This window comes from Entelurus aequoreus, linkage group LG16 (assembly GCF_033978785.1).
Source record: "Entelurus aequoreus isolate RoL-2023_Sb linkage group LG16, RoL_Eaeq_v1.1, whole genome shotgun sequence".
NCBI classification, from domain to species: Eukaryota; Metazoa; Chordata; class Actinopteri; order Syngnathiformes; family Syngnathidae; genus Entelurus; species Entelurus aequoreus.
Window position 1 is genome coordinate 52,941,990 of NC_084746.1, and position 23,177 is coordinate 52,965,166.

Here is a 23,177-nt window from a genome sequence, read left to right on the forward strand (position 1 = left end):
CCGATAATTTCCGATATTACATTTTAAAGCATTTATTGGCCTCTAATATATATATATATATATATATATATATATATATATATATATATATATATATATATATATATATATATATATATTCCGAGCACTGTACAATGGATAGATTACAGTAACCTCGACATATATATATATATATATCTATATATATATATATGTCTTAATTAGATTATCCAAAAAATAGTGCTCGATACCGTGGTAGAGCGTAATATGTATGTGTGGGAAAAAAATCACAAGACTATTTCATCTCTACAGGCCTGTTTCATGAGGGGTTTTCCTCAATCCTCAGGAGATTTTCAGGAAAATCTCCTGAGGATTGAGGAAAACCCCTCATGAAACAGGCCTGTAGAGATGAAATAGTCTTGTGATTTTTTTCCCACACATACACATATATATATATATATATATATATATATATATATATATATATATATATATATATATATATATATATATATATATATATATATATAATTGACTGAAAGAGTGCGCACTTGCCGCGCGCTCGCCCGAGCGGCAAGTGATTGATGAGCATTCCTCAACTTTCTCAGTCTTTTTTGCCACTTGTGCCAGCTTTTTTGAAACACGTTGCAGGCATCAAATTCCAAACGAGCTAATATTTGCAAAAAAAATGAGTTTCCCAGTTTGAAGTGTCTTGTCTTTGCAGTCTATTCAATTGAATATAAGTTGAAAAGGATTTGCAAATCATTGTATTCTCTTTTTTATTGACCATTTACACAAGGTGCCAACTTCACTAGTTTGTAATCAAATAGGCAGCAACAACTGAAAACTACGGCAAAATGATGCAATGTAACAAGAAAACTATATGAATATATATTGAAGCTAATAAATAATAACACATATCTATGGTATTAACCTTCAAAAAACACATGTGTCATACTGCAAATGATACCATGATGTCATTTTGACATGCTTCCCGCCACCACACATTGTTTTACCGGCCCGTGGGAAACGCTGATCAATAAAGTAATGCTAAGTTCCTAAAAAGTGACAAATAGCCTTGAAAGGATGCTGCACTTTAGTATGCGGTACTCTCCTCTTCGCCTGGAGCCCCAATCGTTGGTGTTGAATAAGAGCCCGTCTAAATCTCCCAAATGCGACACAAGAGGCCGTTCTGCTACTAATCGAGCTGCCGCTTAACGCCGCCTCGCTACCAACTTTGTTTTTTTCCTTCTATTTCCGAGGGCGCCTGTTATCATCAATTGGATATTCCACTCAAACCTAAAAGGAACATTTCTGATTATCGGCGAATTAGGACATTTCTGCCAGGCTACCTTTAATTGATGCACAAACCAACTCTCTAAGGACTGCAAAAAAATGGCTTTCTATTTTACGACCTCATCTTTTCAGCGGCACCCTCTTTTAATGGCGTCCTCTCTCAATCTAGCCGCTGTCTATTTTTTTTCCCTCTTTCTCTCATCCGTTAACGACGGCGGGGCGGCATAATAACACCTTTGTCTCGGATCTTCCTAATGGTGGCATAATTAGAAAATGAAAGGGCTGAGGCGATGCTCTCGCCACTCAAGCAGATCTGATTGCCACTGAGAGGAGTATCGATCCCGTTGGCCGCTTTTTAAAAGGCATTTTCAACATGGATCACATTGCCAGGCCTCATCGATCGCCGCACATGCATTCAGATGCAACGCCCGTCGCCGTTGAAATCCATCGTATTGACGTAACATTTGTAGGAATCGGGCCGCTTAGAAGCGGTTAGCGAGTCATTAGCATTTAACAATCAAGAGCTGGATACTTCTTCATCTAAGAAGATCAATTGATGAAAACCCGCATGCTATTGATTTGTACTTTGAAGCGCAGAGTGTGGAAAAGCTCTCGGTTTTTAAAGTTACGGATAGAGATGTCCGATAATATCGGTCTGCTGATATTTTCGGCCGATAAATGCGTTAAAATGTAATATTGGAAATTATCGGTATCGGTTTTTTTATTATCAGTATCGGGTTTTTTTTTGTTAGTTTTTTTTTTTTTTATTAAATCCACATAAAAAACACAAGATACACTTACAATTAGTGCACCAACCCACCCCATTTACACTCATTTACACTCATTCACACAAAAGGGTTGTTTCTTTCTGTTATTAATATTCTGCTTCCTACATTATATATCAATATATATCAATACAGTCTGCAAGGGATACAGTCTGTGCTTCCTACATTATATATCAATATATATCAATACAGTCTGCAAGGGATACAGTCCGTAAGCACACATGATTGTGCGTGCTGCTGGTCCACTAATAATACTAACCTTTAACAGTTAATTTTACAAATTTTCATTAATTACTAGTTTCTATGTAACTGTTTTTATATTGTTTTACTTTCTTTTTTATTCAAGAAAATGTTTTTAATGTATCTTATTTTATTTATTGAATTTTTTAAAAAAGGATCTTATCTTCACCATACCTGGTTGTCCAAATTAGGCATAATAATGTGTTAATTCCACGACTGTATATATCGGTTGATATCGGTATCGGTAACTAAAGAGTTGGACAATATCGGCATATCGGATATCGGCAAAAAGCCATTATCGGACATCCCTAGTTACGGAGGTCCAAGGAAGCCTTGCCGTCCCACAGCAGCCGCACTGCAAAAAGCGAAATCTAAGTAAGATGAAATATCTCCAATAAGGGTGATATTTGCTTATTTTCTGTCTTCTCACTAAGCAGATTTTATGTTAGAGTGCTTTACTTGTTTTAAGGGTTTTGGTCTTAAATGATCTCAGTAAGATATTAGATTTAGATGTATTGGTCCCCTTGGGGAAATTCATTTTCACTGCCGTACATTTGAACAATAGACTTTACACATCACAAAACAAAAAATAACAAAAAGACATCATACATGACCAACACACATTTACAGGCTTGTCAGACAGGTCGGCCGGGCCTGCTGTTAAAGGCGGCTATAGCTGCAGGGATAAGGCTTTTCCTGAGGCGGGCCCTCCAGAATTTGATGGTTCTGTACCTGCGCCCTGATGGTAGTGGGATGATGTATTGGTGTAGTGGGTGAGTGATATCCTGGACTATTGTTTTTGCCAGTCGAGTGATGGACCTGTGGTTTAAGTCTGAAATGTTGGGTGTGGGTAGGCCGATGATTTTAGCTGCTATGTTTGTATATTACAGCTTGTTGCGGAGATTTGATGAGCTATATTGAGTAAAACATGCTTGAAACTAGAATATCAAGTGTTGCAAGTATAAAACTGCTTTTTCAAAGTCATCATTTCTTATTTCAAGCATGAATTAAAAAATCATGACTTTGACACAATTGTGTCACATAATTAAAACAAATGCACTGCAAAAAGTCAGTGTTCAAAAACAAGAAAAAAATAAAATAAAAGAAAGAGTTCATGCACATTCAGATAAATTCTTTAAAATTACAATTTAAAACATTTTGGCCGGGTGCCGGGCTGTATATATGCGCACTAATTGATTGAAAGAGCACGCACTTGGCGCGATGATGTCATGTTATCCATGGAAAAATGCATTTTTAGAGCATATGATTTTCCTGAGCGGCTAGGAGACCCCGAGAGTAACAAGATGTTGCCTTGTTGCCTTTCCATTAAGAACAATAAACTAGTTTTTAGTATAAGTTTGCTGGTTTCAAGAAATGTAATGCCGAGTGCATATCATTATGTCAAGATAATGGCACTAGCATTTACTTAAGAATATTTTTCAGCAAAAAGGTCTTTTTCTTTTTTGTAGCAAGAAAAGTGCACTTGTTATTAGTGAGAATATACTTATTTTAAGTATTTTTGGGTTCATTGAGGTTAGCTAATTTGACTTGTTTTGGAAAGTCCCGACAAGCCAAATTTTCTTGTTCTATTGGCAGATAATTTTGCTTAGTTCAAATAAAATACCCCTCATTTTTGTATTTTTTCCCCTTGTTTTTGAACACTGACTTTTTGCAGTGCGAGTCTGAAGCCTGGAAGTCCGAGATGTTGTTCATGTGGGACATGCTTGACACGGACTACCATCTTCGCACGTACATAATTCAACACACCTAGGAAGGCGGGGGGGAGGGGGGGCATTTTGATATTTTCCATTTGGCAAAAAACAGGAGTAAGGAAGTCGGTCATCCGGGAGGAGCTCGGAGCAGCTGTTCCTTCACATGGAGAGAAGTCAGTTGAGGTGGCTCGGGCATTCAGCCTGGATGCCTGCTGGGGTCCTCCCGAGTGAGCCGGGAGGAGGCCCCGGGGTAGACTTACAGTAGGACACGTTGTAGGGATTATGTCTCGCCGTGTCCCCCCCCCCCCCCCCCCCCCCCCACCCCCCCTAGTGCAACTGGAAAAGGGGTGGCCTGAAACTGAAGAGTCTGGGCTTTTTTGCAGAGACTTCTGACCCCCGTGTCCTAGACCCCAATAAGCGGAAAATAATGGTAGGATTTAGAAAAACAAGGGCAAAAACCATCCCAATAGGTTTTGAATTGTTATTTGTACTAGAGATGTCCGATTATGGCTTTTTTGCCGATATCCTATATTCCGATATTTTCCAACTCTTAATTACCGATTCCGATATCAACCGATACCGATACATACAGTCGTGGAATGAACACATTATTATGCCTAAGTTTGTTGTGATGCCCCGCTGGATGCATTAAACAATGTAACAAGGTTTTCCAAAATAAATCAACTCAAGTTATGGAAAAAAATGCCAACATGGCACTGCCATATTTATTATTGAAGTCACAAATTGCAGTATTTTTTTTAACATGCCTCAAAACAGCAGCTTGGAATTTGGGAGGAGGTTGAGGTGGGCGGGGTTGAGGTGGGGGGTTGGGGGGGTGTATATTGTAGCGTCCCGGAAGAGTTAGTGCTGCAAGGGTTTCTGGGTATTTGTTGTGTTGTGTTTATGTTGTGTTACGGTGCGGATGTTCTCCCGAAATGTGTTTGTCATTCTTGTTTGGTGTGGCGCATATTTGTAACAGTGTTAAAGTTGTTTATACGGCCACCCTCAGTGTGACGTGTATGGTTGTTGACCAAGTATGCTTGCATTCACTTGTGTGTGTGAAAAGCCGTAGATATTATGTGACTGGGCTGGCACGCAAAGGCAGTGCCTTTAAGGTTGATTGGCGCTCTGTACTTCTCCCTACGGCCGTGTACACAGCGGTGTTTTAAAAAGTCATACATTTTACTTTTTGAAACCGATACCGATAATTTCCGATATCACATTTTAAAGCATTTATCGGCCGATGATATCGGCAGTCCGATATTATTGGACGCCTCTAACGATAATGATAACACATTTGCGATGAGGTGGCGACTTGTCCAGGGTGTACCCCGCCTACCACCCGGATGCAGCTGAGATAGGCTCCAGCACACCCCGCCCCCCCAAAAGGGACAAGCGGTAGAAAATGGATGGATGTTATTAAATGATAAAAAAATCTAATAAATATCTAACATTAATTATTGCCCAACAGAATCATTGTACAATTCTTAAAAAAATACAGCATATACATTTATCTATAACTTAATAATTAAAGGTGATATCATGCAGTACCGTATTTTTCGGACTATAAGTCGCAGTTTTTTTTTCATAGTTTGGCCGGGGGTGTGACTTATACTCAGGAGCGACTTATGTGTGAAATGATTAACACATTAGCGTAAAATATCCAATAATATTATTGATGTCATTCACGTAAGAGACTAGACGTATAAGATTTCATGGGATTTAGCGATTAGGAGTGACAGATTGTTTGGTAAACGTATAGCATGTTCTATATGTTATAGTTATTTGAATGACTCTTACCATAATATGTTACGTTAACATACCAGTTGGTTATTTATGCCTCATATAACGTACACTTATTATGTTCACTATTCTTTAGACATTTTAAATTGCCTTTCAAATGTCTATTCTTGGTGTTGGCTTTTATCAAATACATTTCCCCAAAAAATGCGACTTATACTCCAGTGCGACTTATATATGTTTTTTTCCTTCTTTATTATGCATTTTCGGCCGGTGCGACTTATATACACTAGCGTTCAAAAGTTTGGGGTCACATGTAAATGTCCTTATTTTGGAAGGAAAAGCACTGTACTTTTCAATGAAGATAACTTTAAACTAGTCTTAACTTTACAGAAATACACTCTATACATTGCTAATGTGCTAAATGACTATTCTAGCTGCAAATGTCTGCTTTTTGGTGCAATATCTACATAGGTGTATAGAGGCCCATTTCCAGCAACTATCACTCCAGTGTTCTAATGGTACAATGTGTTTGCTCATTGGCTCAGAAGGCTAATTGATGATTAGAAAACCCTTGTGCAATCATGTTCACACATCTGAAAACACTTTAGCTCGTTACAGAAGCTACAAAACTGACCTTCCTTTGAGCAGATTGAGTTTCTGGAGCATCACATTTGTGGGCTCAATTAAACGCTCAAAATGGCCAGAAAAAGAGAACTTTCATCTGAAACTCCACAGTCTATTGTTGTTCTTAGAAATGAAGGCTATTCCACAAAATTGTTTAGGTCAGTGGTCCCCAACCACCGGGCCGCGGCCCGGTACCAATCGGTCCACGGCCCGGTGGTTGGGCACAAGAAATAAAAAAATATATATATTTTTTTTTAATTAAATCAACATAAAAAACACAATATATACATTATGTATAAATATAAAGCAATACAGTCTGAAGGGATACAGTCCGTAAGCACACACCATTGTAAAAAATAAATAATATTTTTTTTTTTTCTAATAATAATAATACTTGAGATTTATATAGCGCTTTTCTAAGTACCCAAAGTCGCTTTACATGTTAAAAACCCATCATTCATTCACACCTGGTGGTGGTAAGCTACTTTCGTAGCCACAGCTGCCCTGGGGTAGACTGACCCCCCCGGTCTGTGGGACAAATTTTAGGTGACCCCAAACTTTTGAACGGTAGTGTATGTTTTTTTCCTTCTTTATTATGCATTTTCGGCCGGTGCGACTTATACTCCGGAGCGACTTATACTCCGAAAATTGCGGTGTGTTCCATCAGATGGTCAGAATTAGCATTCATGCGTGTGCAGTAGAAATGAATTGAAAATAAATAAGCTTACATTAAAAATGACCTGACAGGCTTTACTGGACATGCATGCTATTTGTTTTTCATTCCATTTGTTCCCCTCCTTGTGACTCTGCAACCTCCCATCCCGAGCATCAACCGGAAGCTCGTAAATCTTAAGGTCAGCGACCAGGAGAACGTTTCCCAATGCCCTTTGTTTGAAGAGTGACCCTTGACAACAACAACAATGTACATTTGCCAGGGTGTCTTGGAAGGGACAATGACTTTTTGATGTGGAAAAAAAAAAGGGAAGACTTACTGCACTGGTGGCCTTGGACCAGGACGTCTTTGATGGCCAGCAAGCCGTGCTGCCCGGAGGTTACGGCCTCAACCACAATCTGAGGGGAGGAGAGAAGACCATCAAATATGACGCATTGGACGGAGGATACCTGAGTGCTGCAGGACAATTGCATTATTTTCGCAGTAAGTCCAAGCTGATGGCTGCTTTTCGACATGAAATACTTCCATTGCATTTGAGCCCTAACAAGATCAACCCAGCATTAAGTCTATAAGCTACTTTAAGGAGAGTAACGTCAATAAATCTTATTTCTTGTCCCGTCTCTTTATTGTCCATGCTGCGTTATAGAAAACATTGGAGGCAGAACTTTGCTATTGGCTGAATTTATAGTTGTCTTTTTTTAACTGGACACTTTATTTTTACATTCTAAGTAGTGTCTCAGCGCCCTGAGATGGGTAGGTTGTGAGTTCAAACCCCGGCCAAGTCATACCAAAGACTATAAAAATGGGAGCCGTTACCTCCCTGCTTGGCACTCAGCATCAAAGGTTGGAATTGGGGGTTAAATCACCAAAAATGATTAATGGGCGTGGCCACCGCTGCTGCTCACTGCTCCCCTCACCTCCCAGTGTCATAACGGGGGGGGTTTTCGCAGCTTACTGCGAGGTTTGTTCTCCCAGGACGCAAACAGACTATTCCGGACAGGACTTTGAAGGTAGGAACATGATTTAATCTTGACTCTCAATTACAAACCCCGTTTCCATATGAGTTGGGAAATGGTGTTAAATGTAAATATAAACGGAATACAATGATTTGCAAATCATTTCCAAGCCATATTCAGTTGAATATGCTACAAAGACAACATATTTGATGTTCAAACTCATAAACTTTATTTTTTTTTGCAAATAATAATTAACTTTAGAATTTCATGGCTGCAACACGTGCCAAAGAAGTTGGGAAAGGGCATGTTCACCACTGTGTTACATGGCCTTTCCTTTTAACAACACTCAGTTTTGGTTTGGGAAGTGAGGAGACACATTTTTGAAGTGGAATTCTTTCCCATTCTTGCTTGATGTACAGCTTAAGTTGTTCAACAGTCCGGGGGTCTCCCTTCTGCTATTTTAGGTGCCACACATTTTCAATGGGAGACAGGTCTGGACTACAGGCAGGCCAGTCTAGTACCCACACTCTTTTACTATGAAGCCACGTTGATGTAACACGTGGCTTGGCAATGTCTTGCTGAAATAAGCAGGGGCGTCCATGGTAACGTTGCTTGGATGGCAACATATGTTGCTCCAAAAGCTGTATGTACCTTTCAGCATTAATGGTGCCTTCACAGATGTGTAAGTTACCCATGTGTTGGCCACTAATACACCCCCATACCATCACACATGCTGCCTTTTACACTTTCACCCTAGAACAATCCGGATGGTTCTTTTCCTCTTTGGTCCGGAGGACACGACGTCCACAGTTTCCAAAAACAATTTGAAATGTGGACTCGTCAGACCACAGAACACTTTTCCACTTTGTATCAGTCCATCTTAGATGAGCTCAGGCCCAGCGAAGCCGACGGCGTTTCTGGGTGTTGTTGATAAATGGTTTTCACCTTGCATAGGAGAGTTTTAACTTGCACTTACAGATGTAGCGACCAACTGTAGTTACTGACAGTGGGTTTCTGAAGTGTTCCTGAGCCCATGTGGTGATATCCTTTACACACTGATGTGGCTTGTTGATGCAGTACAGCCTGAGGGATGGAAGGTCACGGGCTTAGCTGCTTACCTGCAGTGATTTCTCCACATTCTCTGAACCCTTTGGTGATATTACGGAGCGTAGATGGTGAAATCCCTCAATTCCTTGCAATAGCTGCTTGAGAAAGGTTGTTCTTAAACTGTTCAACAATTTGCTCAGGCATTTGTTGACAAAGTGGTGACCCTCGCCCCATCCTTGTTTGTGAATGACTGAGCATTTCATGGAATCTACTTTTATAGCCAATCATGGCACCCACCTGTTCCCAATTAGCCTGCACACCTGTGGGATGTTCCAAATAAGTGTTTGATGAGCATTCCTCAACTTTATCAGTATTTATTGCCACCTTTCCCAACTTCTTTGTCACGTGTTGCTGCCATCAAATTATAAAGTTAATGATTATTTGCAAAAAAAAAATGTTTATGAGTTTGAACATGAAATATGTTGTCTTTGTAGCATATTCAACTGAATATGGCTTGAAAAGGATCATTGTATTCCGTTTATATTTACATCTAACACCATTTCCCAACTCATATGGAAACGGGGTTTGTACGTCTAGTCTCTTACGTGAATGAGCTAAATAATATTATTTGATATTTTACGCTAATGTGTTAATAATTTCACACATAAGTCGCTCCTGAGTATAAGTCGCAAACTATGAAAAAAACTGCGACTTATAGTCCGAAAAATACGGTACTAGTTTTTGATCAAATAAAAGCAAAACTAGTTTTGAATGATCCCTGCCATTTGTATTCATTTCTTTAAAAAGGAGGTAAAAAAAAATGGTGGAATTTTTTGTAGAAAAAACAACAAAAAAAGAGAGATTTAATTTGAGGCCATATTGCCCAGGCCTACTCTAGCATGTGCACAGCTGTTGTTTCTCCAGTCCAAATAAAGTACAAGAGTTGGACTAGCATGACCTGGTTTCTGAGCCCCAGGCTGGCGTCTGCTAAAACCAACGGTCCACAGCCGTGTCAGAGGGTGTGTCCCGGCAGAATGCCAGTTATTTACTTGCTGGTCTGCAGTGTGGTAAAAAAGGAAAAGGAATTTAAAAAAAAAAAGCAGGATGTGGTCCCTCGCTGCTGTCATGTTATACATAGCAGGGCTCCATACATGCACTGCAAAAAGTGAAATCTAAGTAAGATGAAATATGTCAAATAAGGGTGATATTTGCTTATTTTCTGTCTGATAAGATCATTCTTCTCACTAAGCAGATTTGATGTTAGAGTGTTTTACTTGTTTTAAGTGTCTAAATGATGTCAGTAAGATATTACAGCTTGTTGCTGAGATTTGATGAGCTATATTGAGTAAAACATGCTTGAAACTAGAATATCAAGTGTTGTGTCATCAACACTCACAAGTAGAAAACTACTTTTTTAAAGTCATCATTTCTTATTTCAAGCATGAAAAAAAAAATCATGACTTTGACACAATTGTGTCTCATAATTAAAACAGATGACAGCCAAATGGACTTTGCAGTTTTATATTCAATGAAATAGAAAATACATACTCGTAGGGATGATGCTCGAACCCGGTTTTCCCGGTTGTTCGATAAGAAAAGAACCGAGTCCTCGGACTCGAATCCCTTTTTGAGACCACCATAGTAAAGACCACTATAGTAAAGAAAAAGAGTCGGTTCTTTATTCGAATCCCTGGGAACCAATCCCGTCCCGACATGAAATGCCCTGTGGGACATCACAAGAAATGACGTCACGTAGCTCGGTCATTTGTCACGGTGGTGTGCGGCGTGCTGCGGTTCGTGTTCCCGGGACGCAAAACTGACGGCTCCGGACGAAAGCGTGCGGGTAGGAGATGATTTATTTCTCATAAATCATACACATTACAACAGACAGGAACGAAACAAAAGGAAAGTGTGCATCTATCGCACGAGAAGCTACAGCAAAAACTTACTTAGCACAGGAATACGAGAAGCTAAGGTAACTTTAGCACAGGAATCATGCGCTCGAAAACCGGAATGCCAACGTAACTGTTGCAAATGCAAACAATGAAGCCACGACCAGTGACCGGAAAAGGCAGGCTTAAATACACTGCAAAAAGTGAAATCTACGTAAGATGAAATATGTCAAATAAGGCTGATATTTGCTTATTTTCTGTCTGATAAGATCATTCTTCTCACTAAGCAGATTTTATGTTAGAGTGTTTTACTTGTTTTAAGGGTTTTGGTCCTAAATGATGTCAGTAAGATATTACAGCTTGTTGCTGAGATTTGATGAGCTATATTGAGTAAAACATGCTTGAAACTAGAATATCAAGTGTTGTGTCATCAACACTCACAAGTAGAAAACTACTTTTTTAAAGTCATCATTTCTTATTTCAAGCATGAAAAAAAAAATCATGATGCCGAGTGCATATCATTATGTCAAGATAATGGCACTAGCATTTACTTCATTTAAGAATATTTTTCAACATATTGAGCAAAAAGGTCTTTTTTTTTCCTAGCAAGAAAAGTGCACTTGTTATTAGGGAGAATATACTTATTTTAAGCTATTTTGGGGTTCATTGAGGTTAGCTAATTTGACTTGTTTTGGAAAGTCTTGACAAGCCGAATGTTCTTGTTCTATTGGCAGATAATTTTGCTTAGTTCAAGTAAAATATCCCTCATTTTTGTATTTGTTTTCTTGTTTTTGAACACTGACTTTTTGCAGTGTAGAGTCTCTGATGAGCAACAGGTGCGAAGAATATCTTATTTTCAATAAGGATGAAAGTATTTCTCATAATTCTTCTTCTTTGTACTTTGTAAGCACTATTCATTTGAACAAGCTCTTAAAGTGGATCATATCAGTACAATGTTTCACTTCTTTACTTCATCCATTCCATCATTTAATTCCACATCATTTTAGCTGTTTGCAATTTTACCAAATGATCGAACTTTAATATTTTTGACTCAATAAATAAAGTGTTTGTATTTTCTCTGTATCCAACATTATGTATCAGTCTAATTGATCTTTTTTGTAACAGGGTTAACGAATGTAGCGCACATTTGTAGTTATTTCCCCACATTTCTGCACAATAACTCAGATATGGTAACACTATAGTAGCGAGCAGTAACGAATGTGAAGGGATTTGTTAAACCAAATATTGTGTGTTTTTTTCCATATACAACAACCTATCTGGACTCCATAAGAGAATCGATAAGGAATCGGTTCGATAAGAGGATTCGATAATAGGCTCGAACTCGATAATTTCTTATCAAACATCATCCCTACGTACTCATATAGTAGTACAGTTGGCACAGTACAGTAAACTGACAGTTAAAGGCCTACTGAAATGATTTTTATTTATTTAAACGGGAATAGCAGATCCATTCTATGTGTCATACTTGATCATTTCGCGATATTGCCATATTTTTGCTGAAAGGATTTAGTAGAGAAAATCGACGATAAAGTTCGCAACTTTTGCTCGCTGATAAAAAAAAGCCTTGCCTGTAGCGGAAGTAGCGTGACGTCACAGGAGCTAGTATTCCTCACAATTCCCCGTTGTTTACAATGGAGCGAGAGAGATTCGGACCGAGAAAGCGACGATTACCCCATTAATTTGAGCGAGGATGAAAGATTCGTGGATGAGGAACATGAGAGTGAAGGACTAGAATGCAGTGCAGGACGTATCTTTTTTCGCTCTGACCGTAACTTAGGTACAAGCTGGCTCATTGGATTCCACACTCTCTCCTTTTTCTATTGTAGATCACAGATTTGTATTTTAAACCACCTGGGATACTATATCCTCTTGAAAATGAGAGTCCAGAACGCCAAATGGACATTCACAGTGACTTTTATCTCCACGACAATACATCGTTGACGCACTTTAGCTACGGAGCTAACGTGATAGCATCGGACTCAAATGCAGATAGAAACAAAATTTTAAAAAACCCAGACTGGAAGGATAGACAGAAGATCAACAATACTATTAAACCATGAACATGTAAATACACGGTTAATAATTTCCAGCTTGGCGAAGCTTAACAATTGAAGCTAACTACGGAGTGGCGGCGGCGGCGGCGGCGGGCGTTGTAGCTTTCGACGACACCTCGGCCGCCATCAGAGTCGGCAAGAAACATATATTTCCCCAAAGTTACGTACGTGACATGCACATAGCGACACGCACGTACGGGCAAGCGATTAAATATTTGGAAGCCAAAGCTGTACTCACGGTAGTGCGTCTGCTATCCAGCTCAAACACAACACAACCTCCTGATTGTGTTGCTGCAGCCAGCCGCTAATACACCGTTTGCACCTACAACTTTCTTCTTTGCAGTCTCCATTGTTCATTAAACAAATTGCAAAAGATTCACCAACACAGATGTCCAGAATACTGTGGAATTGTTCGATGAAAACAGAGCAGTTTGTATGGTGACACATTGGGTACGAATACTTCCGTTGCCGTCGTGACGTCACGCGCATACGTCATCATACATAGACGTTTCCAACCGGGAGTTTAGCGGGAAATGTAAAATGTCACTTTATAAGTTAACCCGGCCGTATTGGCATGTGTTGCAATGTTAAGATTTCATCATTAATATATAAACTATCAGACTGCGTGGTCGCTAGTAGTGGCTTTCAGTAGGCCTTTAATATTTAAACATTTAACATGTGACATTTCAAACTACTTTGAACAGAAATAGTTCATGCACATTCAGATAAATTCCTCAAAATCACAATTAAAAATTTTATATATGTATATATGCGCACAATGACTGAAAGAGCACGCACTTGGCGCGATGATGTCATGTTATCCATGGAAAAATGCATTTTTAGACCATATATTTGCCTGAGCGGCTAGGAGACCCCGAGAGTAACAAGCGCTTGCCTTGTTGCCTTTCCATTAAGAACAATAAACTAGTTTTTAGTATAAGTTTGCTGGTTTCAAGAAATGTAATGCCGAGCGCATATCATTATGTCAAGATAATGGCACTAGTATTTACTTAAAGGCCTACTGAAAGCCACTACTAGCGACCACGCAGTCTGATAGTTTATATATCAATGATGAAATCTTAACATTGCAACACATGCCAATACGGCCGGGTTATCTTATAAAGTGACATTTTAAATTTCCCGCTAAACTTCTGGTTGAAAACGTCTTTGTATGATGACGTTTGCGAGTGACGTCACTAGTTAAATGGAAGTATTGGTACACCTTTCAATCCAATACAAAAAACTCGGTTTTCATCGCAAAATTCCACAGTATTCTGGACATCTGTGTTGGTGAATCTTTTGCAATTTGTTTTAATGAACAATGAAGACTGCAAAGAAGAAAGTTGTAGGTGGGATCGGTGTATTAGCAGCTGGCTGCAGCAACACAACCAGGAGGACTTTGACTTGGATAGCAGACGCGCTAGCCGACACTAGCCGCCGACCGCACGGATGATCGGGTGAAGTCCTTCGTCCTTCCGTCGATCGCTGGAACGCAGGTGAGCACGGGTGTTGATGAGCAGATGAGGGCTGGCTGGCGTAGGTGGAGAGCTAATGTTTTTATCATAGCTCTGTGAGGTCCCGTTGCTAAGTTAGCTTCAATGGCGTCGTTAGCAACAGCATTGTTAAGCTTCGCCAGCCTGGAAAGCATTAACCGTGTAGTTACATGTCCATGGTTTAATAGTATTGTTGATTTTCTATCTATCCTTCCAGTCAGGGGTTTATTTATTCTGTTTCTATCTGCATTTAAGCACGATGCTATCACGTTAGCTCCGTAGCTAAAGTGCTTCACCGATGTATTGTTGTGGAGATAAAAGGCACTGAATGTCCATTTGGCGTTCTGGACTCTCATTTTCAAGAGGATATAGTATCCCAGGTGGTTTAAAATACAAATCCGTGATCCACAATAGAAAAAGGAGAGTGTGGAATCCAATGAGCCAGCTTGTACCTAAGTTACGGTCAGAGCGAAAAAAGATACGTCCATCACTGCCTCTCAAGTCCTTCACTGTAACGTTCCTCATCTACGAATCTTTCATCCTCGCTCAAATTAATGGGGTAATCGTCACTTTCTCGGTCCGAATCTCTCTCGCTCCATTGTAAACAACGGGGAATTGTGAGGAATACTAGCTCCTGTGACGTCACGCTACTTCCGCTACAGGCAAGGCTTTTTTTTATCAGCGAGCAAAAGTTGCGAACTTTATCGTCGATGTTCTCTACTAAATCCTTTCAGCAAAAATATGGCAATATCGCGAAATGATCAAGTATGACACATAGAATGGAGCTGCTATTCCCGTTTAAATAAAAAAAAATTCATTTCAGTAGGCCTTTAAGGTATATTTAGGTTCATTGAGGTTAGCTAATTTGACTTGTTTTGGAAAGTCTTGACAAGCCCAATTTTCTTGTTCTATTGGCAGATAATTTTGCTTACTTCAAATAAAATACCCCTCATTTTTTATTTTTTGTTCTTGTTTTTGAACACTGACTTTTTGCAGCGTATAAGAATGTTATTTGACGCAGGTGTTGCCGTCCACGTGCCCGCATTACCGTGTCAAGCCTGGAGTGTCGCCCGTCCGCACGCCGAGGCTTCGCCGCACGTCTCAGAGATTCCTTTTGTAGCCTTGAAATGTGGAGGCGGCGACACTTCCCATTGTCATCAGGGAGGCAGGATGCCTTCAGATAAGGCCGTCTAATTATTAATGCCTTTTTTTGTGTCACGCCGCCGCATATGAAAGCCAATATCCCGGCTGACAATTATGGCCTCATTACAGGCTAATTTGAAGAAAATGAAAAGGCTAAGCACTTCATATATCGCCAGCAGACAAATGAACTGGACCTCTCTGCCTAATTGAAATCCTTTGTTTGTGCACACAGACATCAGTCAGGCATTCTAATAGCTGCCATATAATTGATTCCCGCCGTCAATGATAGCGCCCGGCGTAATTGGGCCTGACCCGCGGAGCCGACGTATACACGCAGGACGCCCGCCGTGGCGTTGTCATCAGAAAGTTCAGCCTCCTCGTTTGTCAGAGGGACAGGCAGCAGGCAAACACTCCACGCCGCGCCCGCCTTTTCCCCGAGGGAGGTGGCTAAGTAGTACATTACAGCGGGATTGATTAGCTCGGCCGTCGCCACTACTGTATTGTATTGGAATCAAGACAGATGAGGACATTTGGCTTTTCTTTACTCACGCACCCCAAACACTGAAATCTAAGTAAGATGAAATATCTCAAATAAGGCTGATATTTGCTTATTTTCTGTCTGATAAGATCATTCTTCTCACTAAGCAGATTTGATATTAGAGTGTTTTACTTGTTTTAAGTGTCTAAATGATGTCAGTAAGATATTACAGCTTGTTGCTGAGATTTGATGAGCTATATTGAGTAAAACATGCTTGAAACTAGAATATCAACTGATGCACAGTACAGTAAACTGACAGTTAATATTTAAACATTTAACATTTGACATTTCAAACCATTTTGAACAGAAATAGTTCATGCACATTCAGATAAATTCTTCAAAATTAAAATTTAAAAAAAGTATATATGTATATATGCGCACTAATTGACTGAAAAAGCATGCACTTGCACGATGATGTCATGTTATCCATGGAAAAATGCATTTTTAGACCATATGATTTGCCTGAGCGGCTAGGAGGCCCCGAGAGTAACAAGATGTTGCCTTGTTGCCTTTCCATTAAGAACAATAAATTAGTTTTTAGTATAAGTTTGCTGGTTTCAAGAAATGTAATGCCACATTATGTCAAGATAATAGCACTAGAATTTACTTAATTTAAGAATATTTTTCAACATATTGAGCAAAAAGGTCTCTTTTTTTTTCTACCAAGAAAAGTGCACTTGTTATTAGTGAGAATATACTTATTTTAAGCTATTTTTGGGTTCATTGAGGTTAGCTAATTTGACTTGTTTTGGAAAGTCTTGACAAGCCAAATTTTCTTGTTCTATTGGCAGATAATTTTGCTTAATTCAAATAAAATACCCCTCATTTTTGTATTTTTTTTTCTTGTTTTTGAACACTGACTTTTTGCAGTGTAGGAGACCCCGAGAGTAACAAGATGTTGCCTTGTTGCCTTTCCATTAAGAACAATAAATTAGTTTTTAGTATAAGTTTGCTGGTTTCAAGAAATGTGATGCCGAGTGCATATCATTATGTCAAGATAATGGCACTAGCATTTACTTCATTTAAGAATATTTTTCAACATATTGAGCAAAAAGGTCTCATATTTGTTTTTTCTATGAAGAAAAGTGCACTTGTTATTAGTGAGGATATACTTATTTTTGGGTTCATTGAGGTTAGCTGATTTGACTTGTTTTGGAAAGTCTTGACAAGCCGAATTTTCTTGTTCTATTGGCAGATAATTTTGCTTCGTTCAAATGAAATACCCCTCATTTTTGTATTTTTCGTTGTTGTTTTTGAACACTGACTTTTTGCAGTGCGTTGCTGCATGCATGATGCTTCCCTTACATCAGGGGTGTCCAAATTGCGGCCCGGGGGCCATTTGCGGCCCGCAGCTAATTGTTTAGCGGCCCGCCACACATTCTGGAAATGCTATTGCAAAAAATTAAAAATAACCATTAAAAAAAGTGGAATGAGGTGAAATCTAAAGAGGAAAAGTTGCAATGTTGACACAAAGCTGTTTGTTTTTCTTTTGTCTTTCTTTATTTTGCTTTTTTTGACATCGCTCAAAAAAAAAAAAAAAAAATTTTAATTCAATGTTATAATCAATTATTGACCTATTCAAGACTCCAATTACTTCAAATACTTCACTTTAATATGTTTTATGTGGAAAATATTGCATATTTTGTGTGGTTGCCATATAAAAACAATGTTTTCTTTGACATAAGAGCATAAAACAAACAGGACAGATATATCTGAAGTTGATCTCGTAATTTAAGTGTTGAAAGTAAAACAAATATATGATAAAAATGTATCACTATATGAGGGGGACCTTTTGGATCCCAAATATATTTAATTTATCTTTTCACTGTGATTGATCACAAATAATAATTAAATAAAAAATTAAAATCAATAGTGTCCTGCATTATTGATCTTTTTAGGGTTTCAATTAATTCACATCAAACATTGCTTTCTGAATGTTTTGGGCGATGGGGAAAATACTGCATATTTCACTTTTACTATAAAAAACAAAGTTGTCTTTGACAGAAAAGGCATAAAACCTTTTTTTTTAAACGTTATATCAACCTGAAGTTGATATAGAGATTTACTGTAAGCGTTTAAATCAATAAAAATAACAATAATTTGACTTATTTTTTTAATTTTAATGACTGAGACCCTTTATATTTATATATTTTGTTATGATTTGAAAATGAAAAATAACAAAATGGCCCCCGCATGCTTTATTTTGAGTGCGGCCCTCAATGGAAAAAGTTTGGACACCCCTGCCTTACATAGTGTGGGGAAAAAATATATAAAAACTTCTCAGGATGACCCCACACAAAAGTAATTATTTCAACAAAAAAAAGAAATGCGCATGACGACGAAGGCTTACAGGCAATTAAAAAATAATTAAGAATCAGGTGGCTTCCCTTTGACAATTGTGTAGGTTAGCAGGCAATTAAAGACGCCTATAATTAGTGTGGTGTTCTTAATTAGTGACACTTTCCAGCTTTCTCCGTATAGCTGCAGGTTGGAGTGAACAGATCATTAGCCTTTGCAAGTGCATGCGGCGATACAGCACATGCAAAAGTACTATCTTACTTTTTACCGTTTGCTTGACTCATAACGACAAACCAGCGTTCATCTTGTAATAAACATGCAAAAGTTGACAAGAACCAGAGCTATTTTTTTTAGAGATGTCCGATAATGGCTTTATTGCCGATATCCGATATTCCGATATTGTCCAACTCTTAATTACCGATTCCGATATCAACCGATACCGATATATACAGTTGTGGAATTAACACATTATTACGCCTAATTTTGTTGTGAAGCCCCGCTGGATGCATTAAACCAGGGGTCACCAACGCGGTGCCCGCGGGCACCAGGTAGCCCGTAAGGACCAGATGAGTAGCTGGCCTGTTCTAAAAATAGCTCAAATAGCAGCACTTACCAGTGAGCTGCCTCTATTTTTTAAATTGTATTTATTTACTAGCAAGCTGGTCTTGCTTTGCTCGACATTTTTAATTCTAAGAGAGACAAAACTCAAATAGAATTTGAAAATCCAAGAAAATATTTTAAAGACTTGGGCTTCACTTGTTTAAATAAATTCATTATTTTTTTACTTTGCTTCTTATAACTTTCAGAAAGACAATTTTAGAGAAAAAAAATACAACCTTAAAAATGATTTTAGGATTTTTAAACACATATACCTTTTTACCTTTTAAATTCCTTCCTCTTCTTTCCTGACAATTTAAACCAATGTTCAAGTAAATTTATTTTTTATTGTAAAGAATAATAAATAGATTTTAATTTAATTCTTCATTTTAGCTTCTGTTTTTTCAACGAAGAATATTTGTGAAATATTTCTTCAAACTAATTATGATTAAAATTCAAAAAAAATTATTCTGGCAAATCTAGAAAATCTGTAGAATCAAATTTAAATCTTATTTCAAAGTCTTTTTCATTTCTTTGAAAAAAATTTTTTCTGGAAAATCTAGAAGAAATAATGATTTGTCTTTGTTAGAAATATAGCTTGGTCCAATTTGTTATATATTCTAACAAAGTGCAGATTGGATTTTAAACTATTTAAAACATGTCATCAAAATTCTAAAATTAATCTTAATCAGGAAAAATTACTAATGATGTTCCATAAATTATTTTTTTTAATTTTTTCAAAAAGATTCGAATTAGCTAGTTTTTCTCTTCTTTGTTTCGGTTGAATTTTGAATTTTAAAGAGTCGAAATTGAAGATAAACTATGTTTCAAAATTTAATTGTCATTTGTTTCGTGTTTTCTCCTCTTTTAAACCGTTCAATTAAGTGTAAATATCATTAATTATTAATAATAACACAGAGTTAAAGGTAAATTGAGCAAATTGGCTATTTCTGGCAATTTATTGAAGTGTGTATCAAACTGGTAGCCCTTCGCATTAATCATTACCCAAGAAGTAGCTCTTGCTTTCAAAAAGGTTGGTGACCCCTGCATTAAACAATGTAACAAGGTTTTAAAAAATAAATCAACTCAAGTTATAGAAAAAAATGCCAACATGGCACTGCCATATTTATTATTGAAGTCACAAAGTGCATTATTTTTTTGAAAATGCCTCAAAACAGCAGCTTGGAATTTGGGACATGCGGTTGAGGTGGGCGGGGTTGGGGGGGCGGTGTTGAGGTGGGGGGGGTAGCGGGGGGGTGTATATTGTAGCATCCCAGAAGAGTTAGTGCTGCATGGGATTCTGGGTATTTGTTGTGTTGTGTTTATGTTGTGTTACGGTGCGGATGTTGTCCCGAAATGTGTTTGTCATTCTTGTTTGGTGTGGGTTCACAGTGTGGCGCATATTTGTAACAGTGTTAAAGTTGTTTATACGTTCACCCTCAGTGTGACCTGTATGGCTGTTGACCAAGTATGCATTGCATTCACTTGTGTGTGTGAAAAGCCGTAGATATTATGTGATTGGGCCGGCACGCAAAGGCAGTGCCTTTAAGGTTTATTGGCGCTCTGTACTTCTCCCTACGTCCGTGTACACAGCGGCCTCCCAGAAGAGTTAGTGCTGCAAGGGTTTCTGGGTATTTGTTCTGTTGTGTTTATGTTGTGTTACGGTGCGGATGTTCTCCCGAAATGTGTTTGTCATTCTTGTTTGGTGTGGGTTCATGCACATTCAGATAAATTCCTCAAACTACAATAAAAAAATGTTTGGCCGGAGGCTGGGCTGTAGATATGCGCACTAATTGACTGCAATGTCGTCATGTTATCCATGGAAAAATGCATTTTTAGACCATATGATTTGCCTGAGCGGCTAGGAGACCCCGAGAGTAACAAGATGTTGCCTTGTTGCCTTTCCATTAAGAACAATAAATTAGTTTTTAGTATAAGTTTGCCGGTTTCAAGAAATGTAATGCCGAGCGCATATCATTATGTCAAGATAATGGCTAGAGATGTCCGATAATATCGGGCTGCTGATATCATCAGCCGATAAATGCTTTAAAATGTAATATCGGAAATTATCTGTATCGGTTTCAAAAAGTAAAATGTATGACTTTTTAAAAGGCGGACGTAGGGAGAAGTACAGAGCGCCAATAAACCTTAAAGGCCCTGCCTTGGCGTGCCGGCCCAGTCACATAATATCTACGGCTTTTCACACACACAGGTGAATGCAAGGCATACTTGGTCAACAGCCATACAGGTCACACTGAGGGTAGCCGTATAAACAACTTTAACACTGTTACAAATATGCGCCACACTGTGAACCCACACCAAACAAGAATGACAAACACATTTCGGGAGAACATCCGCACCGTAACACAACATAAACACAACACAACAAATACCCAGAACCCCTTGCAGCACTAACTCTTCCAGGACGCTACAATATACTCCCTACCCCCCACCCCCTCATCTCAACCCCGCCCACCTCAACCTCCTCATGCTCTCTCTGGGAGAGCATGTCCCCAATTCCAAGCTGCTGTTTTTAGGCATGTTAAAAAAAATAATGCACTTTGTGACTTCAATATTAAATATGGCAGTGCCATGTTGGCATTTTTTCCCATAACTAGAGTAGATTTATTTTGGAAAACCTTGTTACATTGTTTAATGCATCCAGCGGGGCCTCACAACAAAATGAGGCATAATAATGTGTTCATTCCACCACTGTATATATCGGTATCGGTTGATATCGGAATCGGTAATTAAGAGTTGGACAATAACGGAATTTCGGATATCGGCAAAAAAAAGCCATTATCGGACATCTCAAATAATGGCACTAGCATTTACTTAATTTAAGAATATTTTTCAACATATTGAGCAAAAAGGTCTCCTTTTTTTTTCTAGCAAGAAAAGTGCACTTGTTATTAGTGAGAATATACTTATTTTAAGGTATTTTTGGGTTCTTTGAGGTTAGCTAATTTGACTTGTTTTGGAAAGTCTTGACAAGACGAATTTTCTTGTTCTATTGGCAGATAATTTTGCTTAGTTCAAATAAAATGCCTCTAATTTTTGGTTTTTCTTGTGTTTGAACACTGACTTTTTGCAGTGCACTACTCCCATTGTTATTAGAGCGAGATTCAATCTCCAGGGAGCCCCAAAGTGAAAGCATTTGACCACACTGGCTTTGCCTTCATTTGTCTTACAGTGGTCAGGCTTTTTTTCCGGAGACTCTCCACGGTCTCTCCGGTTCCACGCACCTCTCGTTAAGCGCCTTTCCTGTCTCGTGTTCGGCAGCGAGAAAACTCAGCAGTGTCTCTTGTTAACCAAGTTATCAGGCTGGCTTAGGTTTGAGGGCACGATGAACCACCGCTACCACCCACCACTTGGCCATAAGGAAATAATTCACAGCCCCAGTTGGAAGGTAAAGGTGTCTCTCTGCATCAATTAACATTTGGTGGACCCGGGGAACAAGACCGGGGAAGACTAATAGCCAGGCGAGTGTGAAATCAGCCGGCAACTCCGTGCACTGGTAAGCCAAAATGAGCTTGAGAGAATGGGAGATGGAGGAGAGAAGGAACAGATTACCATGGATACCGGAGGTCGCCTCACTAATCAATACATGGTGCTCTGAATGAGCCGCCATTGTTTGGGACCTCCTCAAAGAAGAAGCTTTGTCTGGTTGCCAAGCAGTAAGAAATAGCCGTATTCCGCATGGACATGAACATTCTTCACCTGGTAGAAGTTGGGCCAGTAGGTGCTGACGGCCAGCTCCACCTGAGCCCAGGAGCGGGTCGCCGGGCCGGACATGTTCCAAACGGGCATCCCCATGGGACTGTTGTTCTCCTTGATGTAGATGTTAAGGTGGCCCGGGTGGCTGTTGTCCCTGCCGCCGATGTAGTAGTGGAAAATAACGCAGTGGGTGTCGTTCTCCCTCAGCTGGGGGGTCAGCAGTAAGGCCTTCTGTCCGGAGAAACGTCCCGACGTGTTGACCATCATGAAGGCGGAACCTGCAACAATAGACGACAATTGACCTTGAATATAAAGCAATTGCATAGACTCAAAGTTAGGGATGATACTCGAAACCGGTTTTCCCGGTTG

General features: G+C 39.0%; 1 protein-coding gene across 5 annotated transcripts in view; it reads right to left on the reverse strand.

Moving 5' to 3' along the window:
- The window catches only part of LOC133631183 (receptor-type tyrosine-protein phosphatase mu-like), a 578,559-nt gene that overhangs the window by 401,404 nt on the left and 153,978 nt on the right, over window positions 1–23,177 (reverse strand). For all 5 annotated transcript variants that reach the window (XM_062023331.1, XM_062023329.1, XM_062023328.1 and 2 more), the window contains exons 3-4: window positions 22,812–23,086; window positions 7,372–7,450 (exon numbers count right to left, since the gene is read on the reverse strand). In XM_062023331.1, the coding sequence (XP_061879315.1) occupies window positions 7,372–7,450; window positions 22,812–23,086 (354 nt within the window). The remainder of the gene's footprint in view (window positions 1–7,371; window positions 7,451–22,811; window positions 23,087–23,177) is intronic.